This window comes from Diachasma alloeum, unplaced genomic scaffold (genome assembly GCF_001412515.2).
Source record: "Diachasma alloeum isolate Michigan unplaced genomic scaffold, Dall2.0 Dall_scaffold_00280, whole genome shotgun sequence".
Taxonomy (NCBI): Eukaryota; Metazoa; Arthropoda; class Insecta; order Hymenoptera; family Braconidae; genus Diachasma; species Diachasma alloeum.
In genome coordinates, this window is record NW_021680419.1 from 405,390 (window position 1) to 426,338 (window position 20,949).

General features: G+C 36.5%; 2 protein-coding genes across 14 annotated transcripts; one reads left to right on the forward strand and one right to left on the reverse strand.

Annotated features, from left to right (window-relative positions):
• Window positions 1-379: 379 nt before the first annotated feature.
• On the forward strand, window positions 380-6,928 carry LOC107038387 (deaminated glutathione amidase). Of its 13 annotated transcripts, none has more exons than XM_015257456.2 (6): window positions 685-848; window positions 922-1,069; window positions 1,401-1,763; window positions 2,046-2,258; window positions 2,359-6,795; window positions 6,891-6,928. In XM_015257456.2, exons 1-5 carry the CDS (start codon window positions 811-813, stop codon window positions 2,518-2,520), a joined length of 924 nt encoding a protein of 307 aa, XP_015112942.1. In that variant the 5' UTR covers window positions 685-810; the 3' UTR covers window positions 2,521-6,795; window positions 6,891-6,928. The 13 variants fall into 13 exon arrangements, with proteins under 13 accessions (XP_015112952.1, XP_015112942.1, XP_015112940.1 ...); XM_015257454.2 differs by lacking the exon at window positions 6,891-6,928 and having other exon boundaries at window positions 2,359-6,383; window positions 6,479-6,668; XM_015257464.2 differs by lacking the exon at window positions 6,891-6,928 and having other exon boundaries at window positions 2,359-5,971; window positions 6,067-6,668.
• Window positions 4,342-9,674, reverse strand: LOC107038388 (ER membrane protein complex subunit 3). Its single transcript, XM_015257467.2, has 3 exons — window positions 9,471-9,674; window positions 8,392-8,648; window positions 4,342-7,946 (listed from the first exon to the last, which is right to left on the reverse strand). The coding sequence occupies exons 1-3, from the start codon at window positions 9,617-9,619 to the stop codon at window positions 7,573-7,575; spliced, it is 780 nt and encodes a 259-aa protein (XP_015112953.1). The 5' UTR covers window positions 9,620-9,674; the 3' UTR covers window positions 4,342-7,572.
• Window positions 9,675-20,949: the final 11,275 nt, after the last annotated feature.

Here is a 20,949-nt window from a genome sequence, read left to right on the forward strand (position 1 = left end):
ACTAACGATTCTGATGCCAATGAAACCTTCGGAGGAGCGAGAAGTGTCGAAATAAAAAAATTTTTTTTTTCACCCGGAGCCAATGTGTCAGATCTTGGATTTTTTCAGAGGGAAAGTCGACTTTCGGCAAAACCAAATTTCTTCATCAATTGAATGTTGATTCTTAATTAGTTCGTCTTTAGTTTTTTTAAATTACTTAATCAATTGAGTAATTCTTAAACACTGCAAAATGCATTTAATTCATCTGCTAACGAATTACAAGTGATTTACCATCGTCATTTGTTTATAAATCTAATCTAATTTCTACAAATCGCAAATTTCAGCAGGAAAAGAAGACACAAGGACCATTTATCTCATTTATCTCATCTGTACAGTAGCCTTCACTTCCACTTATCTCAATCGTTATCAACGATTTTCCTATTCTCAGATAATGTGATTTGCTGCATCCAACCATTCCCATTCAATAAAAAAAAAAATACTTCTGAGTCATTATTAGTTATCACAGCAATTTATTCAAAAAACAAAAAAATTGAATGAGTTAACAGCAAAATTCAGTCTACGTTGTCTTAAAATTTATTTCAACATTTCAAGAGATCTTGCAAGAAAGAAATGATTCCTTCTCTGCTGAAAATTGAGAACTACCAGAATTCTCTAAATTGATAAAATCAACTGATAAGGCAAGTATTAAAAACAATTGCAGGTTATGATCATCTGTCACAAATGTCTTCATCTCTTTCACAGTCAGTTCACTTGCTATTGCAGTTATTTTCAAATGTTTGACTGTTCATAATTCATTTCCATTGTTGAATAATGATCCGAAGTCTAGTGATTTTGAATGGATTGTGCAGGTAATATAAAAAAATATAATAAACACCAATTCGAAGTGTTCTTTTTTTAAAAATGAAATCAAGTTAATTTCAGGTCTCAACAATTTAGTTCAATCAGACTTGTATCGACAGTAATGAATCCTCTAGTAGCGGTATGTCAAATGACGTCGACAGCTGACAAACAGAAGAATTTCGAAGTTGTTAGGAATTTGGTAGTTCAAGCTAAAGAACGTAAAGCCCAAGTATGTACATCTCCTCCTGATTTATAACACCTGAATCGAATAAAAATCTTTACTTGAAATTAAGTTTTATCATTTCAATATTGGATTGAAAGGAGGCGTAACAATAAATTCATAGTAATTTCAATGAAGATGTTTTAATAATATAAAACAAATATTCAATTAATTATTACACATTAATAAATTTGTTTCTTTCCCGTCCAAAGAGTAATTTCAGTTCGATTTGATAAGTAATTAATTGAAATCAAAATTTGTTTATTGAGAAAAAAATCGAATACAAATGAACTTTTGAAGAAAAGCTCTACTACAAGATATTTAAATGAATCATTCGCAGATAGCTTTTTTCCCCGAAGCTTGCGACTACCTGGCGGACAATAAAAAAGACATAGTGGCCTTCAGCGAGCCCCTGACAGGCCCCACAGTATCCAAATACAAATCTCTAGCTGCAGAGCATGACATTTGGTTGTCACTGGGTGGACTGCACGAACGGCAGTCAGAGGGCTCCGAAAAAATCTCAAATACTCATGTTCTGATAAATAATGAAGGGTCCATTGTTGCTGCATACAGAAAAATCCATTTATTTGATATGGATAATAAAGATACCGGGGTACGATTGATGGAGTCTGATTACGTGGTGCCAGGGGGTGAGATAATTCCGCCAGTTTCGACGCCTTGTGGGAGAATTGGACTGAGCATTGTATCCTTGAATTCAAATTTATGAATTTATGAATTTGGTAACAAGTAGGGGGAGAAAATATTGTCTAATGAAGAAATTTATACTTCGTTCAACAATTTTAAAGTCATTCTATTTAATAATTTTGAAATAATTAATTTTTTCTCGCAGTTCTTCATTCGACAGTAAATAAAATGCTTGAAGGAAGTGTGAAAAATTTGCTTATATGCAATATAAACATACGATGAAAATGATGCGTTCGATCGATGCATAAAAAATGCCAAAAAATCCTTAACAAAATGTCAGTGCTACGACATGCGATTCCCCGAGTTATCCCTGACCCTTCGAAAATCAGGAGCTGAAATCCTGACATTCCCTTCAGCATTTACGTATCAAACCGGTGCTGCACACTGGGAGGTTCTCCTGCGAGCCCGAGCGATCGAGACCCAGTGCTACGTCGTAGCAGCAGCTCAAACTGGCTCTCACAACAAGAAGCGAACCAGTTGGGGTCATGCAATGGTAAATAAAAGTTCTCGATGCTACGAACATTGTCTAGTATTCAAATTTATCCAGTACACATTCACATTGATTCATTGCCCATTGATGTCTTATTTTTCAGATTGTTGACCCCTGGGGTGCAGTTGTCGCACAGTGTCCGGAAAAAACAGGCATTGCAGTTGCCGAAATCGATTTGAATTTGATAGAGACCGTTCGTAGAAATATGCCCTGTGAGAATCACCGTAGAACGGATTTGTACCCCTCGATGAACTTCTCCAGTTGATGATCTTACGATAAATAAGAGAAAAGGATTGTTTTCATGGATTTTCCAAGTTTTTACACTACACTGGTAATTTTCTCCGATTTAACTCAAGCGAATTAATTCACGAAGATTAATTCAGAAAACAGTAGTTTTCTGAGGAATGGGGGCATGCAATGGTGAATAAAATTCCTCAATTCAATCATCACTAGCTATTATTCACATTTATACAATACACATTCACATCTTTGCACATTGATGTTTTATTCCTCAGATTGTTGACCCCTGGGGTTCTGTTATTGCACAGTGTGCAAAAAAAACAGGCATTGCGATTGCCGAAATTGATCTAAATTTATTAGAAACAGTTCGTAGAAATAGGTCCTGTGAGAATCATCGTAGAACGGATTTGTACCCCTCGATGGACTTCTCCAGTTGATGATCTTACGATAAATAAGAGAAAAGGATTGTTTCCATGGATTTTCTAAGTTTTTACACTACACTGGTAATTTTCTCCGATTTAACTCAAGCGAATTAATTCACGAAGATTAATTCAGAAAACAGTAGTTTTCTGAGGAATGGGGGCATGCAATGGTGAATAAAATTCCTCAATTCAATCATCACTAGCTATTATTCACATTTATACAATACACATTCACATCTTTGCACATTGATGTTTTATTCCTCAGATTGTTGACCCCTGGGGTTCTGTTATTGCACAGTGTGCGAAAAAAACAGGCATTGCGATTGCCGAAATTGATCTAAATTTATTAGAAACAGTTCGTAGAAATAGGTCCTGTGAGAATCATCGTAGAACGGATTTGTACCCCTCGATGGACTTCTCCAGTTGATGATCTTACGATAAATAAGAAAAAAGGATTGTTTCCATGGATTTTCTAAGTTTTTACACTACACTGGTAATTTTCTCCGATTTAACTCAAGCGAATTAATTCACGAAGATTAATTCAGAAAACAGTAGTTTTCTGAGGAATGGGGGCATGCAATGGTGAATAAAATTCCTCAATTCAATCATCACTAGCTATTATTCACATTTATACAATACACATTCACATCTTTGCACATTGATGTTTTATTCCTCAGATTGTTGACCCCTGGGGTTCTGTTATTGCACAGTGTGCAAAAAAAACAGGCATTACGATTGCCGAAATTGATCTAAATTGATTAGAAACAGTTCGTAGAAATAGGTCCTGTGAGAATCATCGTAGAACGGATTTGTACCCCTCGATGGACTTCTCCAGTTGATGATCTTACGATAAATAAGAAAAAAGGATTGTTTCCATGGATTTTCTAAGTTTTTACACTACACTGGTAATTTTCTCCGATTTAACTCAAGCGAATTAATTCACGAAGATTAATTCAGAAAACAGTAGTTTTCTGAGGAATGGGGGCATGCAATGGTGAATAAAATTCCTCAATTCAATCATCACTAGCTATTATTCACATTTATACAATACACATTCACATCTTTGCACATTGATGTTTTATTCCTCAGATTGTTGACCCCTGGGGTTCTGTTATTGCACAGTGTGCGAAAAAAACAGGCATTGCGATTGCCGAAATTGATCTAAATTTATTAGAAACAGTTCGTAGAAATAGGTCCTGTGAGAATCATCGTAGAACGGATTTGTACCCCTCGATGGACTTCTCCAGTTGATGATCTTACGATAAATAAGAAAAAAGGATTGTTTCCATGGATTTTCTAAGTTTTTACACTACACTGGTAATTTTCTCCGATTTAACTCAAGCGAATTAATTCACGAAGATTAATTCAGAAAACAGTAGTTTTCTGAGGAATGGGGGCATGCAATGGTGAATAAAATTCCTCAATTCAATCATCACTAGCTATTATTCACATTTATACAATACACATTCACATCTTTGCACATTGATGTTTTATTCCTCAGATTGTTGACCCCTGGGGTTCTGTTATTGCACAGTGTGCGAAAAAAACAGGCATTGCGATTGCCGAAATTGATCTAAATTTATTAGAAACAGTTCGTAGAAATAGGTCCTGTGAGAATCATCGTAGAACGGATTTGTACCCCTCGATGGACTTCTCCAGTTGATGATCTTACGATAAATAAGAAAAAAGGATTGTTTCCATGGATTTTCTAAGTTTTTACACTACACTGGTAATTTTCTCCGATTTAACTCAAGCGAATTAATTCACGAAGATTAATTCAGAAAACAGTAGTTTTCTGAGGAATGGGGGCATGCAATGGTGAATAAAATTCCTCAATTCAATCATCACTAGCTATTATTCACATTTATACAATACACATTCACATCTTTGCACATTGATGTTTTATTCCTCAGATTGTTGACCCCTGGGGTTCTGTTATTGCACAGTGTGCGAAAAAAACAGGCATTGCGATTGCCGAAATTGATCTAAATTTATTAGAAACAGTTCGTAGAAATAGGTCCTGTGAGAATCATCGTAGAACGGATTTGTACCCCTCGATGGACTTCTCCAGTTGATGATCTTACGATAAATAAGAAAAAAGGATTGTTTCCATGGATTTTCTAAGTTTTTACACTACACTGGTAATTTTCTCCGATTTAACTCAAGCGAATTAATTCACGAAGATTAATTCAGAAAACAGTAGTTTTCTGAGGAATGGGGGCATGCAATGGTGAATAAAATTCCTCAATTCAATCATCACTAGCTATTATTCACATTTATACAATACACATTCACATCTTTGCACATTGATGTTTTATTCCTCAGATTGTTGACCCCTGGGGTTCTGTTATTGCACAGTGTGCGAAAAAAACAGGCATTGCGATTGCCGAAATTGATCTAAATTTATTAGAAACAGTTCGTAGAAATAGGTCCTGTGAGAATCATCGTAGAACGGATTTGTACCCCTCGATGGACTTCTCCAGTTGATGATCTTACGATAAATAAGAAAAAAGGATTGTTTCCATGGATTTTCTAAGTTTTTACACTACACTGGTAATTTTCTCCGATTTAACTCAAGCGAATTAATTCACGAAGATTAATTCAGAAAACAGTAGTTTTCTGAGGAATGGGGGCATGCAATGGTGAATAAAATTCCTCAATTCAATCATCACTAGCTATTATTCACATTTATACAATACACATTCACATCTTTGCACATTGATGTTTTATTCCTCAGATTGTTGACCCCTGGGGTTCTGTTATTGCACAGTGTGCGAAAAAAACAGGCATTGCGATTGCCGAAATTGATCTAAATTTATTAGAAACAGTTCGTAGAAATAGGTCCTGTGAGAATCATCGTAGAACGGATTTGTACCCCTCGATGGACTTCTCCAGTTGATGATCTTACGATAAATAAGAAAAAAGGATTGTTTCCATGGATTTTCTAAGTTTTTACACTACACTGGTAATTTTCTCCGATTTAACTCAAGCGAATTAATTCACGAAGATTAATTCAGAAAACAGTAGTTTTCTGAGGAATGGGGGCATGCAATGGTGAATAAAATTCCTCAATTCAATCATCACTAGCTATTATTCACATTTATACAATACACATTCACATCTTTGCACATTGATGTTTTATTCCTCAGATTGTTGACCCCTGGGGTTCTGTTATTGCACAGTGTGCGAAAAAAACAGGCATTGCGATTGCCGAAATTGATCTAAATTTATTAGAAACAGTTCGTAGAAATAGGTCCTGTGAGAATCATCGTAGAACGGATTTGTACCCCTCGATGGACTTCTCCAGTTGATGATCTTACGATAAATAAGAAAAAAGGATTGTTTCCATGGATTTTCTAAGTTTTTACACTACACTGGTAATTTTCTCCGATTTAACTCAAGCGAATTAATTCACGAAGATTAATTCAGAAAACAGTAGTTTTCTGAGGAATGGGGGCATGCAATGGTGAATAAAATTCCTCAATTCAATCATCACTAGCTATTATTCACATTTATACAATACACATTCACATCTTTGCACATTGATGTTTTATTCCTCAGATTGTTGACCCCTGGGGTTCTGTTATTGCACAGTGTGCAAAAAAAACAGGCATTGCGATTGCCGAAATTGATCTAAATTTATTAGAAACAGTTCGTAGAAATAGGTCCTGTGAGAATCATCGTAGAACGGATTTGTACCCCTCGATGGACTTCTCCAGTTGATGATCTTACGATAAATAAGAGAAAAGGATTGTTTCCATGGATTTTCTAAGTTTTTACACTACACTGGTAATTTTCTCCGATTTAACCCAAGCGAATTAATTCACGAAGATTAATTCAGAAAACAGTAGTTTTCTGAGGAATGGGGGCATGCAATGGTGAATAAAATTCCTCAATTCAATCATCACTAGCTATTATTCACATTTATACAATACACATTCACATCTTTGCACATTGATGTTTTATTCCTCAGATTGTTGACCCCTGGGGTTCTGTTATTGCACAGTGTGCGAAAAAAACAGGCATTGCGATTGCCGAAATTGATCTAAATTTATTAGAAACAGTTCGTAGAAATAGGTCCTGTGAGAATCATCGTAGAACGGATTTGTACCCCTCGATGGACTTCTCCAGTTGATGATCTTACGATAAATAAGAAAAAAGGATTGTTTCCATGGATTTTCTAAGTTTTTACACTACACTGGTAATTTTCTCCGATTTAACTCAAGCGAATTAATTCACGAAGATTAATTCAGAAAACAGTAGTTTTCTGAGGAATGGGGGCATGCAATGGTGAATAAAATTCCTCAATTCAATCATCACTAGCTATTATTCACATTTATACAATACACATTCACATCTTTGCACATTGATGTTTTATTCCTCAGATTGTTGACCCCTGGGGTTCTGTTATTGCACAGTGTGCAAAAAAAACAGGCATTGCGATTGCCGAAATTGATCTAAATTTATTAGAAACAGTTCGTAGAAATAGGTCCTGTGAGAATCATCGTAGAACAAATTTGCAACCCTCGATGAACCCCTCGAGCTGATGAACTTACGATAAATAGGATAAAACGATCGTCTCCAATTACAAGATTTAAATAAAATTAATTGAACATTATTATTGAATTGTGATAGTATTAATGATATCGGTAGGGTCAGTTGACCTTACTTTGGTGATAAAGATTTTCGCTAAATTCCCCTCTGGATTGGATACCAGACAACTCGAGGTCGACACCAGTCAACGCCCAGTTGTGATCGCAGATTTCGAGAGCCTCCCATTCGGCCTTGAAGGCGGCTTTGGGGTCTGGTGGCATCGACATGGCAGCTCCTGAGACCTGGTCTTGGAGGAGGCGTGAGGTGTCTGCTGCGTTGTTCTCACCGAGGACTAGGGTGTAGATCGACCTGAGACCGAAGACGTTGAGGAAGTACCAGGAGGCTGATGACACCCAGGCTGCGTCCAGGGTTTGCAGCTCGACGCCTCGTTGCAGCATCGGTTTGAAGCGAAGGGTCAGGGGGAATGGCACTTTGGCTGCAAAAGATTTTTAATTCATGAGAATACACTTCGAAAAAGTCTTGAGTTCGAGCGACCGTTTAGTTGAAATTTCAAGAAATCGAAAATTCGTCAGTAAAATTCACAGGAATTATCTTTCTGCTACACAAAAAATTGAAATTTCGTAATCTTTTCTTGGCAATTCCTGTCAATTGATAACTTGATTCAAGTTTCAAGGAATTCCAATTCATTTGGAATTCACATTTGATGTAAAAATCTATGAAAATTGTCTGTTTCAGTTCAATTATTCCATGAAAATTGATGGAAATCTGAAAAACTCAAGTAAATATATTTTTGAATTTCCAATTAACTGAAAATTGTGCACAATTTGGTGAAGAATATTCATGTTTTGATAAGGAATTCAGGGAAGTTGGAGAATTACTATTATTCTATTTGCAACTCAATTAAAAAATTGAGAACCTACTCGTAACAAAACCAGAGAACATCCAATTGATCCATCCTCCGATGAGAACCATTGGCAGAACATTGGTGACGTTCCCTTTAAGCATGTCAGTCATCATGCTAGGATCCGTCATTGGATTTTGTGACACTGGTGCTCGCTTTTGGGTCTTGAAATAACCAGTCTCCTCATTATTGAAGAAGTGACGTCTGACTAGAAACGCTGATTTCGGAATGTACTGGCCGTTTTCTCTGAGTAGCCTTGAGCGAATCATCACTTGACTGACAAAAATCCCAGAATTAACCACACGGAAAATATATTTTTAATAATGTGTCGTTAGCCCATATCACATATTATTATTATTATTATTATTATTATTATTATTATTATTATTATTATTATTATTATTAAGTATGAAATAATTTAATGGAAAAACCTGGAGTTTCCCCTAACAAATTCTATTGAAAAATTCAATTATTTTTTGTGTTAATTCTATTAAAAATTATGCAACATACCCGGGCATTTTTACATAGCTATTTGTTTATTTAAAAAAGTCTGTATGTGTTTTTTCCATATCACATATTCTGTTGGCATTTTTTTTATAAGAATATTCTTGGGCACAAATTTTCAAAGTTTTTTTCAGATTTCATTATGAGAGACAATTAAAAATATAGCGGAAAAAAATTGGAAAATTTACGCCCAAGAATTTCTATAGGAAAATGAAAAACCATCGAATTGTCCTATTAAATATCTCTTAATAAAATGATAGAGTAAAGTTGTATAATCTCCTACAGAAATGACGCAAATAACAAATAAATTTTTTCAATAGACAGAATTTGAAGAGAATTCTTACCGACGCCCAATCGAAAATCCATAAAATTTCTTTTCCATTGAACTTTTGTCATGCGTGACATTAGACTGATATTTTAAATAAGGAATTGTATTTTAAATTGAAATTTAGTGAACACATGACATATCTATTTTTTATATTTTTTTCCATCGTAATGACAATTCCAGAATTCAGAGATAAATCCACAGTATCACTCAAATTATTCCAATAAAGAACACGTAGTCAAAGTTAATTGAAAGTAACCTAAAATTACCTGTCTTGCACCTGATGAATTTCCACTTTTTTCTGTGAAGCCAGTAAAATGGACACATAATGTCGAATAATCCCGACGAGAAACGTGATGACAACTATTGGAAGGAACACCCATCCTCGGATATTAGGGTCTAGCAATAATTCTGCCATGATGTGAATGTGGCAGTCCCTGATCTACCGTTTCTACACAACAAACCCACATACGATTGATAATTGATTCTAGAATTCGTCGGAGCCTCGGAACAGAGCTGGGGAATGCAGACGTCGACTTGGTCGGCGTGGTACCCTCGGTTGCCACCGCAGATATTCGTCGATACGCCTGTTCCCCAGGGATAATAATGAAGCGTGGATCCCCACGTTATCCTCAGTTGGCGAAGAATCGCGGGTTGTTCACCGCCACCGCCCCAGGTGATTCGAATCAAATCAATTATGAATCATAACCCACGATTTACGATCGACACTTCACCCACGTAACCCAACTAACACTCGTGGTTGGGTCTATTTGTCTCGGACAATCAATCTCATCTGTTCCTCCTTCCCTCCCACCTTTCTCGATAATTTATCGCTTATAACGCGCATACCTCGGGCTGCCTCCCGCACCCAGTGCCAATATTGAACGGCAATGAAATTGATTGCGTTGGAATTTTCACTGAAAATAATTCCTATTCATCAGTTTCCGAATTTTTAATTCATTCGGCGAAAATGGAGAGAAGAAAATTTCGCGTGATGGATAGCAGTATGAAAAACATTAATGGAAAAAATCTAGCGAATTCGCCGGAAAACTCTTGCGTTGGAATTTTCACTGTGAAAATAATTCCTATTCATCAGTTTCCGAATTTTTAATTCATTCGGCGAAAATGGAGAGAAGAAAATTTCGCGTGATGGATAGAAGTATGAAAAACATTAATGGAAAAAATCTAGCGAATTGGCCGGAAAACTCTATTTTTGATTCAATAGGAAGGTTCAATGGAAAATATTCTGTTGGAAAAACGGATAATATCTGATTGCGTTGGAGTTTCCAATGTGAAATTAATTCCTAGTCATCAGTTTTTCGAAATTTTAATTCATTCTGCGGAAATGGAGAGATGAAAATTTCGTGTGATGAATAGACGTATAAAAACATTAATTCGCCGGAAAATTCTATTTTTGATTCAATAGAAAGATTCAATGGAAAATAATCTGTAGAAAAAATTAATAAAATTCGATTTTTCCATTCAACTCATTCTATAGAGATATTTCCTACAGAAATTCCACGGTTCAATGTTTTTTTGATTTCATTTTTTAATCAAAAGAGAAGGAGAGTAGAGTGGAAAAAATTTGGAAAAGAAATTTCATGTCGAGATATTCCTATGAAAAATGTTTGAATGTTTCATTATCATTGATTTATTATTAATGAACATACAACTTCATAACAAAAATAACACAAACATCAAAATTGAATTGAATGAGGCTAATAAAAGGCGAAAAGGGAAATAAAAACACTATAAAAAGCTTAAACCACTCTAGATAAATCGTAAAGAGCTTTCGCTGCACTCGAACAACCCATTTCTCTCACTACACAAACCAAACGAACCGTAACAAGTGCACAAAGCTCAATTAATTACCCCCAGGATCATTCAAAAGTTTATTTGAATATTTCATTATCATTGACTTATCATTTTTGTAAATTAAATTTAAAGTTTGATTGAATATCTCATTATCATTGAATTATTATTATTGAAGATACAACTTTGGGGATAATAAAATGCTCAAAGATTAACGAAAACAATTCAAAAAGCTTAAACTGCTCGAGATAAATCGTAAAGCATTTCTTTCACTCCACGAACCAAACGAATCGTAACAAATGCACAAAGCTCAATTAATTACCCCCAGGATCATTCCAAAGTTTATTTGAATATTTCATTATCATTGACTCATCATTTTTGTAAATTAAATTTAAAGTTTAATTGAATATCTAATTATCATTGACTTATTATTATTGAAAATACAACTTTGGGGATAATAAAAGGCTCAAAGATTAACAAAAACAATTCAAAAAGCTTAAACTGCTCGAGATAAATCGTAAAGCATTTCTTTCACTCCACGAACCAAACGAATCGTAACAAATGCACAAAGCTCAATTAATTACCCCCAGGATCATTCAAAAGTTTATTTGAATATTTCATTATCATTGACTTATTATTATTGAAAATACAACTTTGGGGATAATAAAAGGCTCAAAGATTAACAAAAACAATTCAAAAAGCTTAAACTGCTCGAGATAAATCGTAAAGCATTTCTTTCACTCCACGAACCAAACGAATCGTAACAAATGCACAAAGCTCAATTAATTACCCCCAGGATCATTCCAAAGTTTATTTGAATATTTCATTATCATTGACTCATCATTTTTGTAAATTAAATTTAAAGTTTAATTGAATATCTAATTATCATTGACTTATTATTATTGAAAATACAACTTTGGGGATAATAAAAGGCTCAAAGATTAACAAAAACAATTCAAAAAGCTTAAACTGCTCGAGATAAATCGTAAAGCATTTCTTTCACTCCACGAACCAAACGAATCGTAACAAATGCACAAAGCTCAATTAATTACCCCCAGGATCATTCCAAAGTTTATTTGAATATTTCATTATCATTGACTCATCATTTTTGTAAATTAAATTTAAAGTTTAATTGAATATCTAATTATCATTGACTTATTATTATTGAAAATACAACTTTGGGGATAATAAAAGGCTCAAAGATTAACAAAAACAATTCAAAAAGCTTAAACTGCTCGAGATAAATCGTAAAGCATTTCTTTCACTCCACGAACCAAACGAATCGTAACAAATGCACAAAGCTCAATTAATTACCCCCAGGATCATTCCAAAGTTTATTTGAATATTTCATTATCATTGACTCATCATTTTTGTAAATTAAATTTAAAGTTTAATTGAATATCTAATTATCATTGACTTATTATTATTGAAAATACAACTTTGGGGATAATAAAAGGCTCAAAGATTAACAAAAACAATTCAAAAAGCTTAAACTGCTCGAGATAAATCGTAAAGCATTTCCTTCACTCCACGAACCAAACGCATCGTAACAAATACACAAACGTCAATTAATTACCCCCAGGATCATTCACCCTGAGTATCAAAATCATGTAATAAGATTAACGTTATCCCATGTCAACGTCCATCCCGTTTTTCGTCTATCCCCCAGTATCTCCCCCCAGCATCATGGCTTGATCGATGAGGCATGTGTTTAAGAATGTTCTAATCGTCGATCGCAGGAGCCGTCGTGCATATGGGGCTCATTAAAAAACGGTCACGAATCCATATCCCCGGTTACACGGATCGAGACGTCCAATGTTGTACCCAAAAACTCCTTCATTCTTTTTTCCTCTCATTTTATCTGGAATCTCAATCGTGTGGACACACTGTTAGCAAGCACGCCAGAGTGACCATTACACTGCTCCTCCGAATCGATATGACAGGTGGTTGAGAAAGAAAAAAAATCATTTCTCCGGAGAGAAATTGCCCCGAAGTAGGATTTAACTAGCCCCTGGGAACAAATTTGTGGGATAATCAAAGCAGTACGAACAAATTCCCCTCGAAATTCTGACGAGTTAATAACAGAGGCGTCCCGAGGAGTTCCCCAATGAGAGAATTTTCGTTGGTTTCATCAACGCTTTGGAGATGAGGTCTCCGGCACTCTGTCATCCGGGCTTGGACAGCGGTGATGCCTAGGAAGCGGTTTGTTTAAGTTCTCGGTGGACCCTGTAATCATGAGGGAATAATGGGGGGAATCAGACTGGTATATGACGATATTATAGCTGCATAAGAGGACCGATGCGGGGGGGGGGAGGGCCTAGACGGGGCTCCGACTTAATTCTGGGTTATGGGGATATTTTTCGGCTACTTTGTGGCGATTGTTGGGGGATAGCTACTCATTAATAGACTACTACGGGGTAATAGAATTTTTAAACAGGTTGAGTGGGAAGGTATGGGGAAATAGAAGGCTCTTCGGAAATGGAGGAATTGGTTTTCTTGAATTATGGACAGATGTCTGTACTGCTTCTTAAATTTACGAGAAATTTACGGGACGGAATTTTATTTGAGGCGAATGAAGAGGTTTTGAAAAATTTAAACAAATATTTTCTGAATAATTGAACTGAATGGAGAGGACGGGTTTATTAGTTATAAATTAAATTATTGTTTTGACGGAGAACGGAGAATTATTTATTTCATAGGATTAAACCAATTTTATTAAAAGGAATGGAAAAAATTTTAATGAGCATTATTTCATTTGATTACAGCATTCTCATCAAAATGAATGCAAAAATTTTGAATAAAGATTTTACAAATCATGTAATAAACGATATTGTTATGTGACAGGGTGTGAAAAAACTACTGAAGTACGAGGAAAACTTCCCACCATGAATTCTCAGCCAGAAGGAGATGAAAAGAATCGGAAAGGTGTCTTTAAAAAATTATCCACTCTGTAGAAACCGGATGAAGCGAGTTGGGGTGATCTGAAAAGAATAAACAATTCCAAGAGATGTTTAAAAATGCGAGGTGGAGGCGCCGCCATCTCCAAAGCCGCTTGCGGCGGAGGTATCCAAGCGAGATAGTGGCGCCCACACCCGTCAGTCAATTCGTATTTTTTTATAACAATTTCTTGAAGTTATTCATCCTCTCGAGATCACCTTCAACTCGCTTCATCCACATCTTTAAAAAATAACGAATTCTCTGTAGAAAAAAATTATAAACTAAAAAATGAAAAAAAAATTGAGGAATTGCGGGAAAAAAAACTTGAATTAAGTATAAAATATACTTGATTCGAGTATATTTTATACTCAATTCAAGTTTTTTTTTCCCGTGATTAATTCATAGCGCAAAGTTTTCGCGAAATTGCATTAGTTTTTTTAGTCCCGAGGGCTCTTAAGTGCTTCGAAAAGCCCGAGAGATTTCAATAAAAAAAAACCCAGAAACAAGAGGTATCAGTGAGGGTATAAGCTGGAGAAATCGAAAAGGTGGAATGCAATGGCCGATGGCGAATATAATTGAAGACGCACAGTTGTATATCCTTTTTCTCGGGCATACGGATTAATCCCCCTGGGTACATATACACCCATACCAATGGTCTTGAGAACTATTAATTTATTCCCTCGGGTCCAAAGTATCCACCGCAGCCCTAAGTACGGGTGCTGAGAGAAACGCTCTGGCGATCGGTTGGCGCGATAGCCGCGCCACCACACACTCTAACGCGCGGCGGTTTCGAGGTGAATCCCGCACGTCTCCTTTTCCGCCGTATATATGTACTCTTGATTGCAGGGTACTCCGATGGTGTTTGCTTTATAAATCGTGCACACGAGGGAGAGAGAGAGAGAGAGAGAGAGAGAGGGGAAACAAATAGAAGTTGGGTGAGGATATAACAAAAAAGGGCAGAGGGAACGGGGAATAAAAATGGTGGAGTGTATGTGCTTTGATGATATCAAATCGAAATGGACTGGCATTCGACGATTGAAAATTAAGCCCTTGAGCCCTTTTTTACCGGGGGAATACAGCTGTCTATGGAGAGTTCATCCCCTCGATTACTTTCCGTGTTTTGCAGAGGAGAAGCAACAAATTGAGATTTTTTTGAGAATTTCTAAGGCTGCAGTGCTTTTTCGGGAGGAAATTGATATTCCGGGGACAGTTGATCAGTTTTCACGAGATTATCGTTGAACTCGGTCTAGGGGGAAATCTTGAAATTGCAGATTTGTGAGAATTTAAGGAAATGACGAGAATTGCCGAACTTTTTTTAATTTTCAATGAAAATGTGAATATTTCGAGTAATGTTCAATAAATTGAGAATTAGTGAATATATTTACCTGAATTTTCCTGATGTCTGTTGATTTTCAGGGAATAATAGGACTGATATTTACAGTTTTTATTGAATTTTTCATACGGTTTTTAGTTTTCAATTGAAATTTAATGAAATTTCAGGGTATCTATGATGCGATAAAAATTTTCAACAGTGGGGCAAATTGGAGTCTTTTTGTTTAAATTCCATATTGAGCGAAAAATCACAGAAAAAAGTTCTGCCAAATCTACGTAATCGGAGAGCGAAATTTAATTTCCGCATTTTTCATCTGAAATGAAGAAAAAATTCGCCGCGACAGGTGAACTTTCCCTTTTGCAATGTAATTCTTCATAAATTTTAAAGCATTTTCAGCAAACTTTCGGGGTCCATCGCTCAGTAATTCCCGGAGAGAAATTCTTTACAAAAAGTTTAGTACTCTTACCGGAAAAAATCCCGATTGCTGATAAAATATCCGGGTATTTCTGTAAAAATTTCTCGTGAGAACAGAAAAAATTCGCGTGCTACTCAATAGAATTTCCCGTGCCGGCAGTGGAATTTTCCCCTGGGCGTCACTTAGCGCCCTTTTTCCAATGCCAGCACTAGAATTTTTCTAGAGAATTTCTCTCCGCTTTTTACTGCATTTTTCTTTTTCAGTACATGAAATTTCCCTCGATGAACTTCTCTCAAATTATTTTCTGCTACGAAACTTTCTCAGGATTAATGATCAAGCCGCTCATCTCCCAATTTCCCGCCGAATTCGTAAGAATGGGTCTCTGATTTGTTTCTCATCCAGGGTTGACTGCCACTGGTCTCTGCCATTGGGTAACGCCCCCTTGTTTGAGAAACTAAGGAGTAAGAAACGCGGGATGCATACCACATAACGCGTACTCACACATCGCCCGATGGAACATCAGCAAATCGCCTCCTCCTCGTTTCGCCCGGTGGTTGAAGGAGGAGAAGGAAATCGAGGGGAAAAAAACAATTCCGGAGAAATGAAGAGGGAAAATGAGAAGACGATACAGCGGCCGGGTGTTAACCCAGTGTATGATACCCGAGGATGGTGGGGCTGTTTGCTCGTGTTGGTTCCCATAAGGTGGCCGGTAGTTAGCACTCCATTACACATGCTCACCTATCATCAACTTCGTGCACCAGTTTCCCCCTCGCGTTCTGTGTACGTCTTAAGCTCTGGAATTAGTATTTGGATAATGGGGAATTCGCATTGTGCGTGCCTGGTGGAATACAAGATTGAGAGATCTCAAGTTCAATCAGATTTTTTGGAAATTTGTCGTGCTGTTTTGGGAAAATTGTATCGTCATTTTTTAATTGCGTCGAGTTATCGAAATTTTTAAGTGACATTTCACGGAATTTCGACGCTAATAATTCATGATTTTATGAAAATAAAATGGAAACTCGAAAAAAGGAATTATTTTGATGGAATTGACTTTATTTGAGTTGAGTAAATGGCTTTATTCGAGGAGGAAGTGATGAAGATTTTATTCAAACGCAAACTGGAGTTTTATTCGCTTTTTTATTCACATCAAACCCATTGAAATTTCGGAAATTTTAGGCTGAAATTTCAAGGAATTTCTTCATGGAAAATTGATCAATTGATGAGAAATTTAATGAAGCTAGAAATTTCGGTTCAATTGTTCAATGAAAACTTATGAAAATGAAGAAAATGCAGGTAATGATCTTCTTGAATTTGCAGTTAATTAAAAATTCGAAGTTCACAATGCTCGGAAATAAGGTAAAAAGCGCGTTAAGAGGGAAAGAGAAAAATAATATATCCCGGACGTGTAAATATAATTTTTATTTGCTCTTTTATTTACATCAATTACATTTTCCGACCAAATTTATTTATTTATTCATCTATTTACTGTAATTTCACGAAATTTTGTATATGGAAGTTCACAAATTAATGAAAAAATCAATGAAATTAATGAAATTGCCAAAACATTCTACTCAAACAATTTTCCACAAATACCCATCGCCCCATAAAAAATAAAATAGCTCCACATATGGAATTTCTCCCAAAGAAATAGTGCGCGACGAAAAAAGTGTGAATATCCCCCATAAATTTGCCTAAACGATCAGATCATTTGATGTGTGGAGAGAGAGTCTAACTACCTGGTGTTTATCGAAAAAATTATTTGCGCTCTGGACCCATGGAAATTGCCAAAAGATGATGATGAAAAGAGAGGAATCCAGAAATGAAGTTAAAAAAATGCTCGGAAATAAGGTAAAAAGTGTGTTGTAAGGGAGAGAGAAAAAATAATATATCCAGGAAGTGTAAACATAATTTTTATTTGAATCAATAACATTTTCCAACCAAATTTATTTATTTATTCATCTATTTACTGTAATTTCAAGAAATTTTGTATATGGAAGTCCACAAATTAATGAAAAAATCAATGAAATTAATGAAATTGCCAAAGCATTCTACTCAAACAATTTTCCACAAATACCCATCGCCCCATAAAAAATAAAATAGCTCCCCATATGGAATTTCCCCCAAAGAAATAGTGCACGACGAAAAAAGTGTGAATATCCCCCATAAATTTGCCTAAACGATCAGATCATTTGATGTGTGGAGAGAGAGTCTAACTACCTGGTGTTTATCGAAAAAATTATTTGCGCTCTGGACCCATGGAAGTTGCCAAAAGATGATGATGAAAAGAGAGGAATCCAGAAATGAAGTTAAAAAAAATGCTCGGAAATAAGGTAAAAAGTGTGTTGAGAGGGAGAGAGAAAAAATATTATACCAAGGAGTGTATAATAAAGCCGATACGGGGCACCGGTAATGGGCCATAATGAGGCATCCATAAGTATAGGTAATGATCCGTGGACCCCTCTCGGCGTATATACCTTGAGACGCGATGGTGCATCTTACCCCCATTTAAAGATCCTCGAACACGCACATCAGACGCTGTCGTTCGCGCGCGTTCCTTTCGCCTTATTTACTTATTTAGTTTATATACACTTATTTACTGCACTCGTTTCAGTTTTATTAGATGATTCTTTTCCCTCGGCTCGCGGGATCTGACGAATGTGCATATGCACTGAGAGAATCGCCGCTGTGCTCAAATCAATTTAATCGTGTATGATCGCGTTCCGAGAAAATCATAGGTGGCGTGTTAGTTATTTAGGTTTGTAAGATGCCAAGAATGGACCATCATGGAGGTTCTCAACTCTTCCCTCCTTAGATGATTTTTTTCCACGGCTCGAGGGGCTTTGAGGGAATATTTTTCATCATTCGAGGGGAATTTTGGCTGCTTGAGGAATCGGTAGAGTCTCAATGATTCAAGTCGTGTCATTTGAAAGGACAGGGCTTCATTGGACATTGTAAATTAAATAAGTCAAGTACAGGGGTACAATGGGCAATTTTTTCATTGGGGAAGTCGAACTTTGACGGATTTTCAATGGCACCAGACGCAATTTTCAATTGAATTGCAAAATATGGACTTTTTTTTCTTTATTATGAATTTTTATTATTTGACATGTCCGGTTAATGTTGTGGACAAGTAGTTGATTAGTTGCGAGAGTGAAAATTAGTGGAAATGTGTTGATCCTGGAGTACATGACGAAATTTCTCTCGAGTTTTTCGTTAAAATGTGACAATTTTTACTAAATTCATTGAATTTTTAACTGTACTGTTGAAAATAGTGATTTATCGAGGGAAGAATCATGAGATTTAAAATTGCAAGTTGAATCGGGGTGAATTGAAATAGTTTCAAGTCAAAATAAAATAAAAATTTTACAGTTTAATTGAATTTTCAATTAATATTCGGTTGAATCAATATTCAAAATGATCTAAACTGTCGATTAATTCAAATTGTTACAATATATTCAACTGAACGTATGAATGAAGAATTTCAATGAAAATTTCTCCCCATAAAGTCAAAAATTGGGTCAACGCTTCTTCCAAATCGTCAACCGAAAAAAATATGTCTCGAATCAATCACAATATTCTCAATGCAATTCTGTCCTCTGTATACCGGCCCAATTCTCTAGAACATACGTCACCCCTGAAAGACGCATGCTCAACCTCTAGTGTTCGACCACAATTCCCGAATTATCCCAAATACCAGCCCCTCCCCACTCTAAAATGATCAGAAATAACCCCGGATAAATAGCTTGATTAAAATCATTATTTTCCTCCAGCCCAATCCCTCAGTAACCGAACCCTTGTTGTACAAAAGCTGAGTGGGACTGTAATAAATAGACAGCGCGTGTGCCATTGTCTGGCCAGTAACACGCGTTACGTTCTCGAAACGGCTCGTTGATCATTCCTACAGCTACTCACCTCGCCCCCTCCCCCCCCCACTTCCCCGGGAATCGAATTGAATCGTTAATTGTGATTGAAACTGTTGGAAAAAAAATTGAAATTTCGTACAGTGTTTTTTTCGTACAATTTTGAGGAGAGTGACATTGAATTCGATTTAGGGCAAAAAAAAATGAAATTGCGATGAAATTAAAAATTTTTAAACAATTGGAAGATGAGAATTTCCAAAACTAATTAAATTTCAAGCGGAAAATGAATATTTTCTGCCAAATCACGATCGGTTTTCAATTGAAATTTCATGCAGTTGAGTAGTAATTTTGAGGAGAGTGACATTGAATTCGATTTAGGGCGGAAAAAAATGAAATTGCGATGAAATTTAAATTTTTTAAACAATTGGAAGATGAGAATTTCCAAAACTAATTAAATTTCAAGCGAAAAATGAATATTTTCTGCCAAATCACGCTCGATTTTCAATTGAAATTTCATGCAGTTGAGTAGTAATTTTGAGTAGAGTGACATTGAATTCGATTTAGGGCGGAAAAAAACATGAAATATCGATGAAATTTAAAATTTTTAAACAATTGGAAGATGAGAATTTCAAAATCTATTCAAATTTCTGTCGAAAAAATGAATATTTCCTACAAAATCACGCTCGATTTTCAATTCATTGAACATCCAAGAATATTTTCATTCTAATTTTCCTACACGGAGAGAAATTTTTGATCCCCGCCGCACCCCAGCCCCCGAAGGATCCCCACCAAAGACGCAACCTCGGCTCGCGCACCGCGCATTACCCCCTCCCCCCCCCATCGATTGAATGAAATAGTTCCCCTATATCTCTCCGGAGACGCAGTCCCGATGGTGTCGGGAGACCAAGGGATTCAAGTTCCCGCGATATCTCGCCAAAGTGGGGGGCACCAAGACCCCTTCAAACGATGGTAAAGCGGGCGTGCTCGATGCTCGCGCATTGGTCCTACGCTCTTCACCGCCAATGTGTGCACAGTCGCCATGTTTGAATCTCCCACCCTTCAGTACCGCTAAAGGAAACTGTGATGACGCTGTTCATCTCCCCGCAAACAATCACACGGTTGACAATAATCCCCAAACACCCCATAATATCCCCGATCCCCCCTCACTCGCCCCTAAAAAATTCCCCCAACGCCCAAAAATACCCTTCCCCTCCCCCTCCCCTAAGCCCTCCCCTAGAACGTTGGAAACCCCCTAGAATCCGCGAAATATTCACCGGAATAATCGACAGGATCTGACGCGCGAGGCGTTGACCCGCCAGTAGAAATACCACTGAAGAGTCAGGCGTGGGCGCGCAATTGTCTCCCCGCCAACCCTCCCCCCCGGCTGGACC

Bases quoted from the DNA above. Each gene is read 5' to 3' on its own strand.
- LOC107038387 (XM_015257456.2), top strand. From the start codon at position 811: ATGATCCGAAGTCTAGTGATTTTGAATGGATTGTGCAG. The intron at 1,764-2,045 runs GTATCCTTGAAT...ACAAAATGTCAG, and splicing joins GGAGAATTGGACTGAGCATT to TGCTACGACATGCGATTCCC. The intron at 2,259-2,358 runs GTAAATAAAAGT...CTTATTTTTCAG, and splicing joins CCAGTTGGGGTCATGCAATG to ATTGTTGACCCCTGGGGTGC.
- LOC107038388 (XM_015257467.2), bottom strand. From the start codon at position 9,619: ATGGCAGAATTATTGCTAGACCCTAATATCCGAGGATGGGTGTTCCTT. The intron at 8,649-9,470 runs GTAATTTTAGGT...GATTTTTGTCAG, and splicing joins ATTCATCAGGTGCAAGACAG to TCAAGTGATGATTCGCTCAA. The intron at 7,947-8,391 runs GTAGGTTCTCAA...AATCTTTTGCAG, and splicing joins GTTCTCTGGTTTTGTTACGA to CCAAAGTGCCATTCCCCCTG.